This window comes from Wolffia australiana, chromosome 2 (assembly GCF_029677425.1).
Source record: "Wolffia australiana isolate 7733 chromosome 2, ASM2967742v1".
NCBI lineage: Eukaryota > Viridiplantae > Streptophyta > Magnoliopsida > Alismatales > Araceae > Wolffia > Wolffia australiana.
Window position 1 is genome coordinate 16,151,595 of NC_135836.1, and position 19,347 is coordinate 16,170,941.

Sequence of the window (19,347 nt, forward strand, 5' to 3'; positions counted from 1 at the left end):
TTGGTGCCAATGTTGCCACACTAGAGAATCCCATGATGAATCAGTCGAGATTAAGAGTTCTTTGCACAAAGACTGAATCCACAAAACTTGAGCTATGGGATTCACCAGAGCTTTGTGTTCAACTCTGGTGCTTGATCGTCCAATAATTGATTGGTTTTTATAGCTAACGATACTGAGTTTCTTCCGGTACAAATCAAATTTGCTCCATCTGAAGATCGATCAGTTTGATCATCCGCCCGATCTACATCATGGGATTTTAATGACCTTTTCATGAATAATTAAAGCGTGAGGAATGCATCCTTTTGGATAGTGAATTAAATCTTAAAGTGCTTCCCAACAATAACAGCTGGGTGAATGCATCTTCTAGCAGGATTTTTCATTGCGATTGCTATATATTTTCCTGGTGAGACTAAAGTATTGAAGGGCACCAATGATTTTCCTATAGCGAGAATCATCAACTTCCTCATTTTTACTAGTGGAGGATGATGACAGTAAAATTGGGGTGGGCAATGATTTTTACTATGTTCCATATTAGAGAGTTGGGGTAATGATGATATTCTACAACAGAGACAAACTGTATCCGTTAGGGCGACAAATTAATTATGCCTAGAAACCATTTTACTACACCAAGGTTCTATATGGAAAATTTAACATGTAGATGCATTGGTAGTTTTTCAATCTCACTTAAATGGGAAATACATTATCAGCATGTCATCTACATAATTTAAAATAAAAATAGGCTTGGTTTCTATTTTTGAACCAGTGGAACCACTGAATTAAAGACACTGAACCACATTCTAGGTAATTATTTGAGAAAGTAAACTGACTTCTTTAGATAAAAGGTACTCTGGATAAATGGAATTTATAAAACCTGGTGGCTGTTCTATGTAGATAGTTTCTTGCAAATCTTAGTGTAAGAAAGCATTAGTTGATGAATCTTCCAATTACTCACTGTTATAGATATTCATAATGTAATTATGGTATGTTTGCTCGCAGGAAAAATGTTTCAGTGAAATTGAAACCATCTCGTTGATTAAATCCCCTCGCCACCAGTCTGGACTTGTGTCAATAAATATCATCATTCAGTCAACATTTCAATACAAACCCACTAGCAACCAATGACATGAGGATTTTTGTTTCTAGTGTCATTTTTTTAAGGTTTCAAATTATGTGGACGTAGCGTGCATCCAGTTGTTATCTCTATCTGCTTTTGTGAAGGATGCGGCTTATACTTATTTTTATATGGTTAAAACTAGACACTATAGCATTGGATTGTCTAATGGCTGAAAATTTCAGGTGTTTTTTGCGTTGTCTTATTATGTAATTCCCATATATTTCTAGATTTGGCTTCATATTGCAAGTATACTTCCATAAGATTTCATAGTCTAAGTTTAACTCCTGGCTGAGTCTTATCCAGGGTGCTAGATATGTCTGCAAGTTGTCTTTCCATAAATATTGATGGATGATTTTTTGTCCTTTTAGGATCAATTTGATCTTTGGCCATTTAACGAGTCATAAGCAATGATGGGATTACTAGGTGATTTTTCTAAGTTTTATGATGGTTATTCTTTTGAGTTATGAGTCTCTGTAACATCATATATTTTCCTTCTCGTTGACGAGCCTCGTTCAACCTCCGTCGTTGTCGTTATGTCGTCCCGATCGCATCCAGAGTGAAGAGAAGTCATGGGGAGAGGGGAGAAGAAGGGGAAGGCCCCTGAACAATTCTGGCCTGCGTGAACTTAGTTCAGGGTCTTCCCCTAGTTATACTAAGTGGGTAATTTTCATAAAAACTCAAAACTTAAGTATATCTTCCGACGTTCAAAATATCATTTGTGTGCGACCCTCTAGGCCCATGTATCAGGCTAGTAAATGATGCTAGTGGGTCAATAACCTTTATTGGCCTTCCAACTAAATTAACTATATCATCATATAGATTAGATAACGTCAGATTGATTTTACCCAATCATCTGAATTAGTATTGATGCATTCGGAAATGATTGGAGAACTCTTCTCTGATATTTCACTGCCTTGCTTAAGGACTTCATTGCATCGTCTTTCTTGTGTTGTCACCTCTTATACCGAGGGTGGACGATTCCATCTTCACCACTCAATCATCTTCGTGAACTTCTTGATGTACTTGAATTAATACCGTTTAGAATCCCATGATTAGAGACTCGTTGGCCAAAGTCAAAGTACAACCATCCGTCCACAAGACGTCTTTGGTGTCTCATAACCACTTACACAACCTTGACGTGAATCGACCCGATTAACAATTTGATATAATACCATTCTTGTTCTTCTTCTTCTTCTTCTTCTTCTTCTTCTTCTTCTTCTTCTTCTTCTTCTTCTTCTTTTCTTCTTCTTCTTCTTCTTCTTCTTCTTCTTCTTCTTCCTCTTCTTCTTCTTCCTCTTCCTCCTCTTCTTCTTCCTCTTCTTCTTTTTCCTCCTCTTCTTCTTCTTCCTCTTCTTCTTCTTCCTCTTCCTCCTCTTCTTCTTCCTCTTCTTCTTTTTCCTCCTCTTCTTCCTCTTCCTCTTCTCCTTCTTCTTCTTCTTCTTCTCCCTCTTCCTCTTCTTCTTCTCCCTCTTCCTCTTCTTCTTCTTCTTCTTCTTCCTCTTCCTCCTCTTCTTCTTCTTCTTCTTCCTCTTCTTCTTATTCTTCTTCTTCTTCCTCTTCTCCTTCTTCTTCTTCCTCTTCTTCTTCTTCTTCTTCTTCTTCTTCTTCTTCTTCTCCTTCTTCTTCTTCTTCCAACGAGAGAAAGGTGATGCGCGTTCAGGAGAGAGAATAACGGCGCGAATAGGGTTTGATTTGATATTCTCATGCTATTTATACCCGCCAGGAGAGAGGATGTGGAAGGTTGACCGCTGACTGTCGATTTTTCGACGGCGGAGGAAGAGGGGCGGCGTTGACGGCGGAGGAAGAGGGGCGGCGTCGACGGCGGAGGAAGAGGGGCGGCGTCGACGGCGGAGGAAGAGGGGCGGCGTCGACGGCGGAGGAAGAGAGGCGGCGTCGACGGCGAATGCCGGCGGGCGGCGTCTGCGGCGTCCGGAGACGGGCGGCGTCGGCGGCGGCCGGAGGCGGGCGGCGGCGGGGGACGGAGTCGGGCGGCGGCGGGAGACGGAGACGGGCGTCGGCGTGGGCGGACGGAGCCCCGCGTCGTCGGCGGTCACCCGGTGACGTGGATGCCACCGTGGAGTCCACCTGGGTGCCACGGTGGCATCCACGTCACCCTTTGACCAGCGGTGACGAAAATGGACGCCAAGTGGCGACGTCTCATTCGTCCGGGCTATTTTTTTTACAAATGTGAAAGTTTGTGCTATTTTCTTTACAAAACGGGACGTTCGTGCTTCCTCGTAGTACTTTCCCAAATATATATAGAGATAGATAGATATATATATAGAGAGAGAGAGAGAGAACGAAACACTGACAATCAAAATCGTTGTTAATCCTCCCTACGTTCTTCAGCTAGAAACTTCCCGAGACCGACAAGCGTTCGTCTGCATTTCTCAGGTAGAAGAGACCATTTCCTTGTCCCTCCCGCTTCCCGCTGCCCCAGAACAAGAACGACAGCCGCGCGAGATCGAAAGAGACGAACCAGCCTCGTCCTCGGCATCCTCCCCCACACCGTCTGACGCAGAAGAGACCAACTCCAGCAACGCGACCACCTCTAACATCGTCGGCCGGAAACGGGGATCCTCGCGCACCATCTTCATCGCCGTTATCGCCATCCGGCTCAACCCCCTCTTCGAAAACCGTCCCTGAAGCGCCGGATCAGCCATCGCCGCGAACCATCCGCTCCTCTGAAACTGCTTCGCCTGCCAAAACCATCCATCTATCATCCTCCACCAGTCATCATCAGCACCAGAGATCGGTCAAGAACATACCCATGGAACGAGAGCGGAGTCTCGTCTTCTGGAAGAGGCCGGCTCGTAGGCCTTGCGACCGGTGATCAGCTCCAGCAGGACGACTCCGAAGCTGTAAACGTCGGACTTGGTCGTCAGCTGCCCGGTCATGGCGTACTCTGGAGCGCAGTAGCCGTAGGTACCCATGACCCTGGTAGAAACGTGGGTCTGATTTCCGACTGGGCCAATCTTAGCAATTCCAAAGTCGGAGAGCTTCGGGTTGAAGTTCTCGTCTAGTAGAATGTTTCCCGACTTCATATCCCGGTGAATAACGCAGGGATCCGCGGAATGGTGCAAGTACGCGAGCCCTTTCGCTGCGCCCGTGGCTATCTTCACCCTCGATTCCCAGTCCAGCGAGTCCCTTCCTGGACCAATATCTGCCATAACAACGCCAACTACGTCAAATTGTAGAACGGGAGACGACGATATTGCCCGTATTTACCATGGATGTGGTTCTCTAAGCTGCCGTTCGACAAGTACTCGTAAACGAGCACTCGCTGGTCGCCGTCCGCGCAGTACCCAATCAGCTTAACGAGGTTCGGATGATTGAGAAGGACTAGTAGGAGCGCCTCCGTGATGAACTCTCTATGCCCCTGCACTCCATGGAGATTGAGCACCTTGACGGCCACGATCTGTCGATCAAGAATGTTATCTTTTCTGGATGAATTATCGCTGAAGGTTAACGGAAGCTTGCCTCGCCAGTCGGAAGGCGGCCCTTGTACACTTTGCCGAATCCTCCTTCTCCGAGACAGTCCACTTCTCTGAAGTTGTTCGTGGCGGAGGCGAGCTCGCGGAAGGAGAAGTTCCGGGCCGCTGTTCTTGCGGAGGACGTCGTTTCGCGCCCGTCTGATCAAAGGGGAAAGATCAGACGAACGATAACGCGGAGACATGATCAGATCATTAGCGGAACCTGGAACAGAAGAGGAGCGCTGCTGTTCTTGTGCCGGAGGAGGAGACTCGACCTTGCTGCCGCGTCTCGATCCTCTCCCGATGTACCATCTCCCCAAGAACGCGAAGCACTTCACCATGGCATGGGATTGAACGGTTGGATTGGGCCCGATGAGGGGATGATCGAGGGCGGAGGATTCTTGATCTAGCGGGCGAGCATCTGCTAAGGAAGAGGAGAAGGGTTGGCTTCTTGGGAGGGTATCTCGGCGGTGTTGGCCGGAAGAAGAAGCAAGAGAGAGCGTGGTTGATGAGGTTAGAGCGGGAAAAGAGAATCAAGATGGAGAGAGATAGCCGTTCGGAACGTTGCGGCCGAGCGAACCACCTGGCCATGCAGTCTCGCTTTCTCTCTCTATGTGGCCGAGGGAAATGCAGCCCATGAAGCTTTTCGCTGGGTAGTGGGGGCGTTTACGAAGATGGGTGCGCACTGGGCAGTGCGTAGGTGTGGTTCTGTGGTAATTTTTTTTAAAAAAATATAAAAACAAAAAATATTGACTCTCTCGCTCCCAACTCCCAAGTCTCTCTTTATCTCTGTCTCGCTTGCTCGCTTTACTCTTTCTCTCGTTCGATTGCTCTTCTCACTCTCCCTCATCTCGCTCGCTGGTTTACTCTCTTTCTCTCAGTCTCACTAGTTCTTGTCTCTCTATCTCGCACGCTCCTCTCTCTATCTCGCTCGGTCCTCCTCTCTCTATTGGTCTCTTTTCTTCCTCTATCTCTCTCTCTCTCTCTCTCTCTCTCTCTCTCTCTCTCTCTCTCTCTTTCTTGGTCGTCTCTATCTCTATTTTGGCCTCTTCTCTCCCTTTCTCTTTATTTTGGTCGCACCGCTCTCCTCTCTTGGTCATCTCTCTCTCGCTCACTCTTGGCCTCTTCTCTCCCTCTCTCTATTTTGCGAACTCCGTTCTATCTCTCTTGCTTGGTCGTCTCTCTCTCTCGCTACCTTTTGGCCTCTTCTCTCCCTCTCTCTATTTTGCTCCCTCCCCTCTCTCTCTCTCTGGCTCGTCTTTCTCTCTCGCTCTTTCTTCTTTCTCTCTCCATCTCGCTCGCTCCTCTCCCCCTCTCTATCTCTCTGTCTCTCTAGCTCGCTCCTCCCTCTCTCTCTCTATCTCACTCCCTACTCTCCCTCTCACTGTTGACTTATCGAGGAAGAGGATTCAGCAACTCGCCGCCCGACTGGCAGCCTAGAAAGCAGTAATGCTGAGCAATAGGGACTTAAATAGTAGCTCATTAAGAGAAATAGCTGTCACGGTAAAATCTAAGTTTAAACATAGATAGGATCAAAGATAGAGGGCTAGGATTAACCCGTATGCAGGAAATCGATCGACGGGTATGATTTATCTTGGTCTAGCCGTTGTAGTGTGCTATGACGGCTAAGATTGAAACAGAGTAACTTTATCTTATCCACACTATTATAATGTATTAGAAGAATACGAACCAATGTAGAAGATAATACGGGCTAGAATTAAACAACAGGTATAAAATCTATCAACGGTTAGAGCTTATCTTGACCTAGCCGTTAAAATATTGTATAGTTGCTAAAATTAATAGAGACTAACTTCGTACTATCCAGACTATTATAATGCATTATAAACATACGAACCCATGAAAAAGATAATGTCAACGATCATCATCACCTATCTCATCTGTGTCATCTCTCCTCTCTCTCCCTCTTTCTCCTACGCTTCGATCTCCCTTCTTGTTCTTGCTCTTGCTCTCGCCTTGCTGAATCTTTACACTCTCCCTATGTCGCTGTCTTCTCTCTCTCTCTCACAGATACACGGTAACACAGTTACACATCTCTCTTTCTTTGAATCCCTCTACGTATCGTGCAATGTTGTGCGGTACGCGCATATTTCTCAAGAATCTTGCACAGGGGGTTTGGTGCGACCGAATTTTCGCAAACTTGGTGCCAAACTTCGCAATGACCAACTATCGTTGAAATAGCCAAAGAAAACCAGAAATTGAAGTCCTTTGCAGCGGCATGGACACGGCGACAACCACTGACGTGACAGACTGGGCCGTCCCCAGGAGAAAACATCCGCCGGGCATGCATTCCCTTGTTACATGCGACCTGCTGGCGTAACACGATAATCAACTATTATTCGCAACTCGTTCCACATAAACACACCGACGCCGTAGCTGGCGGCTGCTAACAAGTCGACATCGATATCGTTTTATTTATTATTGTCTCCTCTTCCCTCCCGCGTTAACCCACGCGCGTCTCTCTCCAGTGCCCTCATGTGCGGTAATATCTTCGCAGAGAAGTCAATAGATGCAAACCAACCACCGACGAGACCTTGTTCCAGCGAAACCCATTCAACTTATCCCGCTCTCTCCTTTTTCTTTGACCTCCGTAATCCAAATCAAGTTGGTTCTTCCGGTTCTAAACGCTCCGGGTTAAAAGACAGCACGGAGGAGGTGGGTTCGGCGTAGTCCTGGTCGGGGCCGATTCGATCTTTAAAAGGATTCCGCGGTTTGACGCCCAGACTTGGCCTCCCGGGCTATCATAATTTATGATCGAAGCAGAGGAATCTCAGCTTTTAAGGGTAGACATTCGTTCTCCCATCTCCATCGTTGTTCCGGTTCTCTCGCCGGCCGCGTAAGTCGTTGTTCTCTTCCATGGAGAAGAAGAGGAAACTGAAGCCGACCCAGTTCGTAGTGCAGTTTTTCGGCGTTTTGATACTTATCTTCATCGCTTTCCAAGCTCTCTTGTTTTCTTCTTCCATAAGAAGGCCCAGCGGCGATGGCGCTACCGCAATCCTCCACAGCTTACAACATCACCAAAGTGCCGTGGCAGAAAATCAAACGGCCACCAGCTTACAATCAACACGTCCCGTCTCAATTTCACCAGAGACAGACGCAATTCTCTTCCCGGACTTTGAAGTACTCGTCCTCCTCCGCGTCAACGATGGCCATCCCTCCCCTTCCGATCGTCCTCTTTGCTTGTTCCAGGAAGGCTACACGTCTCCCGCAAACTTCTCCGGCGAGCTCCCGTCATCCGGCCGCGTCGCCTTCCGCTGCGTCGTCCCGAACCCCCTCCGCGGCCTCCCCCGCATACTCGCGCCGCGCGTCGTCTTCTCCGACGTCGTCCGCTACCCCGCCAAAGAACTCGCCCGCTGGACTTTCCTCGCCTACGAGTCCCTCTCCACGCGCGACGACGTCATCGTCTTCGTCAAGGGCGTCAACCGCCGCAGCAACCGAGCCGCGGAAGACTTACGCTGCGTCTTCCACGTTCCGGGCGCGGCCCCGCTGCGCACGCGGGTGACGAAATCAAGCCAGGAGGTCTTCCGCTGCGCCCACCCCGGCGCCGCCAAGCTCGGCCCGCTTCTAGATTCGTCATCCAGGCTCGGACAAGGCATCGGAATCTCTCTCGAGGTCCGCGGCAAGAAGAAGGCGATTCCTTCGGTGGCAGAGTACCGCCCCGCCGAGAAACAAAGCCCGGACGAAGAGAAGTCGACGGTCTGCGCCTGCACGATGGTTCTCAACGTCGCCAAGTTCCTACGCGAGTGGGTTATCTACCACGCGCGTATCGGCGTCGAGAGGTTCGTCCTCTACGATAACGGAAGCGAAGACGGGCTTAGCGCGGTCGTCGACGAGCTAAACCATGGAGGGTATAACGTGAGCGCGGTGCTCTGGCCGTGGCCCAAGACTCAGGAAGCCGGCTTCTCTCACTGCGCTGCTGCTTCCAAAGACACCTGCCGATGGATGATGTTCCTCGACGTGGACGAGTTCGTCTTCTCCCCGGCGTGGTCCGAGGCGGCTGGGGGGCGGCTCGAGTCGGTCCTGCCGCCGCCCGAGTCGCGGCTCGGGCAGCTGTCGATGGACTGTTTAGAGTTCGGGCCGTCGAACCGAACGGCTCACCCGGAAGAAGGCGTGACGCAGGGCTACACCTGCCGCCGGCGCCCGCCGGAGAGACACAAGTCGGTCGTCCGGCTCGAGGCCGTGGACCCTTCTTTGCGCAACGTGATACACCATTTTGCGCTTCGGGAAGGGTTCGTGGGGGCAAAGCCGCCGACGGAGAGCCGCGTGGTGGTGAACCACTACAAGTACCAGGCTTGGCCGGAGTTTAAGGCTAAGTTCCGGAGGCGGGCGTCGGCCTTCGTCGCGGACTGGACCCAGGAGGCCAGCGCTGGGTCCAAGGACCGGACCCCCGGGTTAGGATTCTCAGCCGTCGAGCCGCCTGATTGGTCCGGAAGGTTCTGCGAGGTCCTCGACCACCGGCTGAGGGACCTGGTTAGGCGGTGGTTCTGTAGTCCCGAGGAAGAGTGCCGGTTGCCCTGGGAGACTGATTTACGTGAAGGGTGAATTGTTTCTTCTTTCTGTACAAAGCGTAAAGTATATACCAAGATGCAAAGATAATTAATATTTTTGTTAATTCCTTATTGAGGATATTGTTCATGCCAAGCTTTGAGGCCAAAGTCGAGAAGGGTGAGAGTTCGGAGATCATTGGCGAAGATATCACCAGTTTGGGCAGATGAGCTGAAAAAGTGGATGGCAATCAAGCTGTTATCCACTTTCAAATTGATTAACTGGCGGTCATTAAAGATGGTTTGGAGGTCTTGTAGGATGCCAAAGAAAGAAGGCACCGTTCAGCGCTGGAGCTGGAAACCACGTCTTGCTTCTTATATTTTTCGACGGACGACGCTCCCATAAACAATGACACAGTTCACAGGAGTAGACTTCCCATCCACAATTGAACCAGCCTAGTCTGCATCTGTGTAGATTAGCTTCCCATTCAGTCATCGGTAGAAGTCATGATGCCCCCAGTTTCATATTGGGGGTCAATGGGACTGATAATGGGCTTGCATGAGAGTCGTCCAACATCTTGCTACAAGTCTAGCACATATTTATGTTTTGACACAAAGATACCTTCGCGTGATGTCACCTCCATACCCAGAAAATATATCAGTCTGCCCATGGATTTGAAATCAAACTCGGTAGCTAAGTACATGCTTAGATGTTTGGCCTTCACGGATCTCTTCTAATGATAATGATATCGTCAACATAAACGATCAAAACCGTCACCCATGGCTCTCCAGGTTTGATTAAAAAGAGTGTGATCCCTGTGGCTCTGCTTGTCGCGTTCTTGCTTCATAACTTAAGTGAATACCCCAAACCACATTTGACGTGAAGAACACAACTAAACTGATGGGTTTATTGGCCGGAGGTGCAGTCACGTCGACCTTTTCATCCAGGTTGTCATGAAGAAATGCAGTATTCACCTCACATTGTTTTATCTCCCAACCCATATTTTCTGACAAATGTTCAATATTGGCCTAAGGAGAAGAGGTTTTATATTGGTCTTCGCCATAAGGTTGTGTCGTCAGTTAATGCAAGTGCTTCTTCAACTGTACTGGGAATTGAGACAGACCCTCTTCTAGAGAGAAACATCTGATAATAGCGATGGTCCCAGATAACTTCTCTTCAGTTTCTGGGGTCCATTTTGGTCCAGGGACCAATCTCAGACCAGACTGTAACTCTCGGTGCCCCATTTCAGGGTGGACCGGGTGGTCGGTCCGGACCCGGTCCGAGAGTCAAACCGAACCGGGATCTAATAGTATTGATTTCTGGTAAACCATGGCCCCCCCCCCCCCCACTCCAGTCATGCTTTGCCATTGATCTTCCTTCTCTTCTTCTTCCTTTCTTCTTATTTTATTATTTTTCTCTTTTCATTTCCTATTCTCTTCTTCTTCTTTTATTCTCCCCTTATTCTTATTTTGTAATTCTTCTCTTCTTCTTTTTATTCTTCCTTTATTATTCTTCTTTTTATTCTTCCTTTATTATTCTTTTTTTGTCTCTTCTTCTTCTCATCTTCCTCTCTTCTTATCTTCTTCTTATTTTATTAATCTTTTCATTTTCTCTTCTTTTCTTTTATTTTGTTCTTCTTTTAGTCTTCATTTTCGTTTTGTTCTTTTTTCCTCCATTCCTCTTTTCATCTTCCTTCAGTCTTCTTTTATTTTTCTTCTTTTCTTCTTAATCTTTGTTCTTTCTGTCTTCATTTATTATTATTTTCTTCTTCTTTTATTACCTTTTTCATCTCTTTTCAAATACATTCTTTGAATTTGACATCGACTAGTCAACATGATGGGATCGGATCTGAACCAGACCAAACTCTAGGAATAGATGGGAGTTGAGGCCAGCTGACCATGGTACATGATATGGTATGACAATCTGAAAGTCATCTTCTATAGAGTGAATATAAATACTAGTATATTTTAAAATTAAAAAGGGGAATTCTAGAAATACCCTTCTAGATAAATTTCTCAATTCCAAGACATAAATCGATGAATAAATTTATAAATTGTTGGGTTTTGGACCTTGGTTCATTTATGGTAAACATGATTCCATGGATGTGAAAGCTTGTTAATTCAATACATCAAATGTACCTTGTGGGGAATTTATTTCACCATTGATGTGCTCACTTTGAGATCGTTCCAAAGCCATTAACGTGCCCGACCTCTAGAAGTATCCACGCGATCACTCGGCGCTTGGATCTCCACTTCTTCTTCTTCTTCAGCTCTCCTTGGAGACTCTCTCCTTGGTTGAGAAGAGATGAAAGTGGAGAAAGGGGGGGCTCTCAAATATGGCTGGCCTAGGTGCTTGAAATGAGTGCCCCTTCCCTATTAAATTTTATTTTTTTCTCAAAAACCCTAAAAAGTAAAATATATCCACCAACGCCCTTATGACCTTATGCTTGTGACCGTCTAGGCCATGTATCATTCTAGTTAAAAACTTTAGTGACCCAATAACAATTATTGGCCAACTTTATTAATTAACTATATCAACATATAGATTAATTAACTAAGGATCGATTTAATTCAATTGATAGGTTAAGTTTCTAGCCTGTGGGTTGCCAAGCTAAACCTTGTGCTCTAGAAGATACCAAAAAGTTTTTGAACTCTCTCATGGAATCTTGCCGCAATCGATTACCATATATGTATAATCCATCATCGGCGCGAGACTCTTGAACAATTTAGGGTATGGTTTATTGTCAAACTCTAATCCGTCATTCGATTAGTACTAATACGTAACGAGGGTCATTCGTACTAATATTGTTGGAGAACTCCTCCAACAATATCCTCACTACCCTTTTCACGGATTTTCTGCATCATCTTCTTTGAGTCAATTTCCTCTTATACCGACGGCGAATGATCCCATCTTGGTCACTCAATCATCTCCATGAGCTTCTTATTACATTGGAACTATGCCTTCTTTGAATCTCATGATTAGAGGCTCATAAGTTATAGTCAAAATGTAGTCATCCATTCAAGAGATGTCCTTGGTGTTTCTGGTGAGTGGATCACTAATACCATTCAGGTATTCATATGGATCAATTCAATGAACTCTTTCTCCGAAGAGCACCCACTATCTTTCATTAATGTTTCCACACTAATAGCCACAATATCAACTATATTTATCTTATAAGTAGGATTAGTTAGTGCTATTCTATCCAAATAATTTGATGTCCATCTCGACTATCCATCAAATATGAATACTTAGAATACATGTTTAAAGACAAGTGATTGTTGTATTATGATCTCATCATGATTCACTAGGTCATTGCACGTATTCATGGACTTCATTATAAACATCACACTAGAGTAATAATGAACATAATATTTTGTTCAATGAACTCACGGTGGTGTGATTGACTTGACGGCCACATAATATCCATCATAAATATCATATGAGTGCATGATTAATATGTAATTTTACATGTGCTTGGATTGGCAATAAAGTAAGATAAACCTAAACTTATCTTATTGGTAATATTATCTTCTATGTGTAACTATCGTTTTGAATTAATTATAGCATTTAAATATTGTTTTATACAGTGATGAGTTTAATTCATTGGTGTTATTTACTCCAAATATCATGTTTTTAATTACAGAACCATAGGTATAACTAATGAGCAGATGGTACTGGAAATTGGAATATAGTAACTGATAGTATTAGGTGATCTCCTAATGGGATCTTAATGTTACAAAGTTAGAGACCTAGAAGTGGGTCTCTAACTTTTCATTAGTTCATGAGTTCATTCAATTCAAAATAGAGACATTAATTCATTCAATTCAAGAAGACCAGCGAGGAATCTGGAAATTTTCTATGAGATCATCTATTTATGGGAAGGCATCTAACAAAAATGATGAGATGACTGAGGTGATAGATGGCTGAGGTGAGTGGTATAGGGCATGTGATCCACTTTCTCGAGCATGAAAGATGCTACATGTGGAACTCTTTAGTAAAGTTTCTTTTGTATATTTATTATGGATATTGAATATCTAATTAGACGATCTTACATAAATTTGAGGCAAAGTTCAAGATGTCCAAGGAAAAGCATGACAAAAACCTCATTCTGGGTTAGTCCTAGGTTGAGTGATGTCCAACCTAAGAATGTTTGATCAGTCGCTTGGAAATCCTTAATAAAAAAGTATTGGATGATAATGTATTAGGTCAAGTGTTTTTCACAATGATGGGCACTACTTGGGCAAGATAAATAGTATATTTTACAACAAATAGGAGATAAAATAGAAGTATGAAATGCTCAAAATTACTCCTGATTTGACGCACTACAAAATGGATGGTCAGAATGTTGGTTTCTAGAGGCCTTGACATGGATGAAGAGGATGATTCCACGCAACATAAGACATGTAACAGAGTCATAACGACATAATTAAAACCATGAAACAAAGTACATTTACACGGATCACATCCGTGATTTCTTGGATCCTAGAATAAGCCGAGTCGAGCTACTCAAATGTGCAGCCTCTAGATGTATATGTGTCATCTTCATCACGTCGGATCTCCTCCTTCTTGTTGACGAGCCCCGTTCTTTCTCCGTCGCCATCGTTACGCCGTTCCGATTGCATCGGGCATGGAGAGGGGGTTTGGGGAGAAGGAAGAAGAATGAGAAAGGGCCCTGAACAATTCTGGTATGGGTGAATTTCGTTCAGGGCCTTTCCCTATTTATACTAAGTGTATATTTTTCATAAAAACTTTCAAAACTTAAGTATATTTTTCACAAAATACTATTTGCAGTTAACAATTCAAGTAGCCCAATAACCTTTATTGGCCTTCCAGATAAATTAGCTATATCATCATTTAGATTAATTAATGTCTATTCGATTTAACTCAATCGATAGGTTGAGTCTCCAACACGTGGCGTGACAAGCTACACCTCGTGCTCTAGAAGATACAAAAGAGTGTGTATCGACTCGCTCATGGAACCTATTTTTTGTCAATCACCATGTATGTATACTCACTCATCAACTTGACACTTCTAGGACGACTTACGGTATGGTCAACTATCAAACCCTAATCGTTCATTCGAGTTAGTACTGATGCATTTGGAAATCATCAGAGAACTCTTCTCCGATATTTCACTGGCTTGCCCAAGAACTTCAGTGCATCGTCTTCCTTGAGATGTCAACTCTTATACCAAGGGTGAACGATCTCATCTTGACCACTCCAGTTGCTCTGCATCTCCACATCCTTCCTTGGTCAAGATATAAATAATAGGTAACACATTTGAGCTAGGTCATATCCATAAAATGTGAAACTGTTTTGGCCAAGGATTAGTGCTTCATTTAATGTGGTTTGAGCCTTGAATGCTACTTTTATGGAATGGGCTTACTCCAATGGTCTAGATCATGATTTGGAGTACTCATCTCCTTATTGACTCTGTAAATGTTAATTGACCATAATTGAAGATGAGGTATGTGCATTTTAGTAAAATGCCTAAATTTTGTGTTTTGATGAATGTTGAAAGTGTATTATGCTAAGTTGACCCTCAATTAATGGGTTACATAATATTATAATTTTTTTTCATATCAGGAATTATGCATATGAATCAGACACCACTTGGCCAATGAAATATCATATCCAACATGTACTTGTATCTGTCTACCTTAGATATTTGTATCTGAATTTATGGATTATTTTAGAAGAGCTTAACTATAGAACAAGAAAAGTAATTATATCTGATGTTTTGATGAATATGATTCCAGATACCTAAAAGAACTTTTTAATCTTAATTCATGGAGAAAATGAAATTATTTGTTTTAAATGTCAAAGTTATAAATTTTGTCAATTATAAATTAAATCACTTATTATGTCATTGTTCTCTCTCATATTCAATAAATTTTATTTTAGATATGTAAAATTAAAGAATTATCCTTTTGATTTTTAAGTCCATATAGGCAGATATAGCCCTAATTTTAAATCACATCTTCCCTCTCTCTCTCTCTCTCTTGGTGATAATTACTCTACAAAGAACAAACATTTGAAATTTAAAGGCTGTTTTGAAGAATTAAAAAATGGCCTTCGCATTACAAAGAAAACCATTTTTTTTCTAAAATCATCCCCTATCCATCAGATTTGGAAGCATTTTTTGGTGCAGGTTTGAAAAAATTACAAGGAGAAAAAGTCTCTGCCTTAGAATTCATGCCATCAGCAAACTTAGTTTCAAGATCACCATTTTATTTAACATAGAGGTTATTTATAACATCCCTAAAAATCTATATGCTATACTCTCCTACCATTTGATGCATATTGTAGAAATTACAAAGACAACAATGTAGCGACTCATGATTTTACATCTTTAGTGACCTTAATCTAAATATCATTATTTGGATATGGCTGCTATCTTTTTTTTATTTTTATTAAAAATAAGATTTATCTCTAACACATACAATTTTATATCATGATATTTGATGCAAAATTGAAGAAGTTACAAGGGAACATAGTAGAGCTTCGCAAAATCACATAGGAAAAAAGTAGCCAACTTGAGAGATGATTTACAGGATTTTCACTCAAAGATCAGCTCTCCTTATTCTTTGGATATATATACACACACAACAATATATATATATATTGTTGCTATAGGACCACAATGACTTGCAGATGCACATGAACTCCTCGTCAATTAGGAAGGACATCTAAAACACCTTTACTGATCTCCAATTAATCGCTTTCAGTAAGTCTAAAAATGTGGGAGAAAAGTTCAATGATTATTTTTATATCATTTAAGGGAGGAGGAAAATATATCATCACAATTTCAGCTCGATTGGTCTTTCAGACCCTCACATATCAGAATTTGAAGTTTGTGCAATCTGAGACATTGATTTTCTGTATTACTCTTTTTTTGTCAGTATTGTTGCTTCATTGAATTAGGCGTTAATGTACACATTTTCCCCAAAGATTCTCTCTATTTATTTGTCTTCATTTTCTGCATCATCCCTGTGAAAAAATATTTTTTTCCATATCGAAGTTTGACATGGAGAGGGAACTTGTGAAAGCCATGTGGATGGCTTTATTTTTTCCGATCAATTAAAACAGCAACTTCTCCCCGTATAGTTTTTGGGATTTTTGGAGTTTTCTTGGTAAATAAACTGGAAAATTACTTCATCATCCCATGTGTCATTCCTTTAAAATTATTTTATAATCGTATGAATCATGAAATATCAAGATACCAAAAAAATACCAAAAAAAACTATAAAAATGGAAATTCAAGATACTAATCTAATAACTATCATGTTATCAGTATATATTGGACATATTTCATGACTTATGGTAAGCAAAAAAAGAGTAAATGTTAAATATGCTGAAATTATTTATAACCCTTTTAATTTACTTCTACATAATTTTCTAAACATATATCTATATAACAATAATTTAGGGGAGATATTACTGAGTAAACTTGGGTCTCATGTCATGCATGATATTATTAAAATATTATATCAGAATGATGTAATTATATTAAATCATATATTCATGTATGAACAATTCATATATATATATATATAAATTAAATGATAATATGATTTCTTCAATCCCTGAAAGAATGAAATGAATCATGCATGGAATATGAATGCTCCACATCAAAACATATAATAGGAAGGAAGGAAAAAGATGTTAATCTTTATTTTGAGACAACATGAGCCTCAGTTGAGTTTAACAAAACTTTCAGTTTATCATTAAATTAGAATTGAAAATTATAAATTGAAAGAAGTAACATTCTAATTTAAGTAGAATACATTTGTACGATATAAATTAGACTTTGATGGAAAATTTTGAATGAGAATCAAAATTTGATTAAAGCTCATTCCTTCATAAAGTTACGAAATAGGATCACTTTTTTGTTAAATAAAGGAGCTTGAAGCATAAAACACTAGGTTGAAAAATAACGTGAAATGGAAACAAGATTAATAACCCTCCAGCAGAGAAAATTATATTTAAAATATATAGAAGGAATTAGAACGCCTTGAATGTTATACAAATTGTGAAAAATCAAAATATAAGATGATATGGGGCTATGAGATATCTTCCTTACTAAAACATTACTATATGATCTCTCTCTCTCTATTGATAATATATTGTTTAAACCTCTGAAATTGTGAATATGGTGGAGATGAAGGTTTCATTTTATCGCTAAATAAGGAAAATGCGTCAATGTTGCACAACAAAAATGCCACATCCCAGGTGAGGATGGAGCATATGCTCAAAATACAGAGGCTCAACAGATCTAGGTCCCAATTTAAAATGTTGAATAGCTGATAAAGACTTCTAGGAAAACCACACCAATTCATATAAAAAAATGGAATCGTATTGAAATGGATTTATTCATTATGCAGTATTCAATTTTGTTGATATCGTATTGAATTGATTCTTTCCATGTACTGCATTGACTTCAGACTGTAATGTGTAATTAATATTTGATCCAAATTGTTACACATGAATTTTAAGTGAATTGAAAATTCCACTGTGCTATATTTGTCAACTGAGATTACTTACACTACTGTACCATGAATTATCCTAATTGATAGCTATGTATAATATCAGTTAGGGATTCTTGTGCATGAGTTCAGTGAACTCTTTGCCCAAAGATCATCCACTGTTTATACTTCGTGTCTCTACACTAATAGCTATGGGATCAGCTACTCTCAACTTATGAGTGGTACTATACAACACTATACTTATAGATATTTTGATGTGCTTCTTGAGTATCATTTGAAGAAGAATATTTAAAACACATTTTCATATACTAGCTCATTATGTCATGATTTCATCATAATTCACTTAGCAATGACATTTATTCATGGATTTCACTATAAGCATTGTACACGAGTAAGATGATTCTATTGTACCAATGAATATTGAACGAGATGTAGAATGTGGAATCATCAGGGTTCCACATGTGGAATCAAATGTCTTTTTTTGGCAATGACGATGATGATGACTGTCGATGTGATGACATTATCAATAGAAGCTTCATCAGGGGGGATGATGACTTTCATTTTTACCAAATAGGACAACTTCTGTTGATAAGGACCTCATACCTTTGTCAATGACAGTGATGACATGTGTCATTATGAGGACATTAACGGAAGCTTCATTGGGGGCGGATAACTGTCATCGACGAAGAGGGAAACTGTTGTTGATGAGGATGACAACTGTTGCCGACAATAAATTTTTGTTGTAGAGGATGATGATGACTATCGATAAGACAAATGGGGTCGATGGAAGCATTGTCAGCAGGGAGGATGACTGTCATTAACAAAGATGATGGCTATCATTGACGATGACATCATCAACGGAGAATTGTTGTTAGGAATGATGAATGTCATCGCCTAAGAAGATGATTGTCATTGACCAAGATGACATCTACTGTTGATAAGGATGACAACTATTGTTGAAGATGATGATGGCAGCTATTCCCGATGGTGAATTTTTGTCAATGATGATGATGATGATTATTTTGTTACGGTTGACAGAAGTGTTCCCAACAAGGACTTCGGCCATCATCGTCAATGTGTATGGCTATCATCGGCGAGGATAATGACTACCATATTTGATGATTACCCTGATGTCATCAGCAAGTTCATGTCTCTCTCCCTTTCTTGCTCTTTCAATATCTCTCTCTCTTTTGTCATCCATAATCTGTCAACCATGGATCAATTGAAGGAGTTTCGCCCAGTCTGCAACACAGAGAGCAGACAAAGAACCCAAGAAAGACAGAGGTGGAGAGCGAGAGAAGAGAGAATGAACAACCGCACCCAAATCTATTCACTCAGAACATACATATAGTCTTTTCAGTATGAACCAAGTCACACGTAAAGAGAGAAACTTGGATCTCAACTTTCACAAAGAAAGACTAATTCAAAGAGAGAGAAAACGAGCCTTCAAGATTCCACGATTCCCATTTATTCAGCTACGTCCTTTATTTTAAACTGAACAGGATTAACCCCCAACACGAATGTCTGACGGCACTGATGACGAAATTGTGAAGATGATGAACTTGGACTGATGATGGTGGGGACAAAGCTTACCCCATGAACGGATAACTGAATAGACAGCTGTTCAGTACTGTCCCATCTGTCACCGTCACTTCTGTTTGTATGTGCATATCAGACAGCTAAGTCTTCGAACTCAATATTTAGCAACGTAAAGGCCGGGTAGAAGCACTAGGTATCAATGAAATCAGACTTTGCAATGCTACGCGCTGAG

At 41.9% G+C, this 19,347-nt stretch overlaps 2 protein-coding genes across 3 annotated transcripts; one reads left to right on the plus strand and one right to left on the minus strand.

Moving 5' to 3' along the window:
- Nucleotides 1-2,976: 2,976 nt before the first annotated feature.
- On the minus strand, nucleotides 2,977-7,065 carry LOC144716994 (putative serine/threonine-protein kinase PBL7). 2 transcript variants are annotated; one of them, XM_078592300.1, is made up of 6 exons: nucleotides 6,477-7,065; nucleotides 4,811-5,008; nucleotides 4,595-4,746; nucleotides 4,343-4,532; nucleotides 3,883-4,277; nucleotides 2,977-3,813 (listed from the first exon to the last, which is right to left on the minus strand). In XM_078592300.1, the coding sequence occupies exons 2-6, from the start codon at nucleotides 4,926-4,928 to the stop codon at nucleotides 3,505-3,507; spliced, it is 1,164 nt and encodes a 387-aa protein (XP_078448426.1). In that variant the 5' UTR covers nucleotides 4,929-5,008; nucleotides 6,477-7,065; the 3' UTR covers nucleotides 2,977-3,504. The 2 variants fall into 2 exon arrangements, with proteins under 2 accessions (XP_078448426.1, XP_078448425.1); XM_078592299.1 differs by having other exon boundaries at nucleotides 4,343-5,008.
- Nucleotides 7,066-7,203: 138 nt separating this feature from the next.
- Nucleotides 7,204-9,228, plus strand: LOC144716993 (glycosyltransferase family 92 protein At1g27200-like). Its single transcript, XM_078592297.1, has one exon. The coding sequence runs from the start codon at nucleotides 7,462-7,464 to the stop codon at nucleotides 9,145-9,147; it is 1,686 nt and encodes a 561-aa protein (XP_078448423.1). The 5' UTR covers nucleotides 7,204-7,461; the 3' UTR covers nucleotides 9,148-9,228.
- The last annotated feature ends 10,119 nt before the right edge of the window (nucleotides 9,229-19,347 follow it).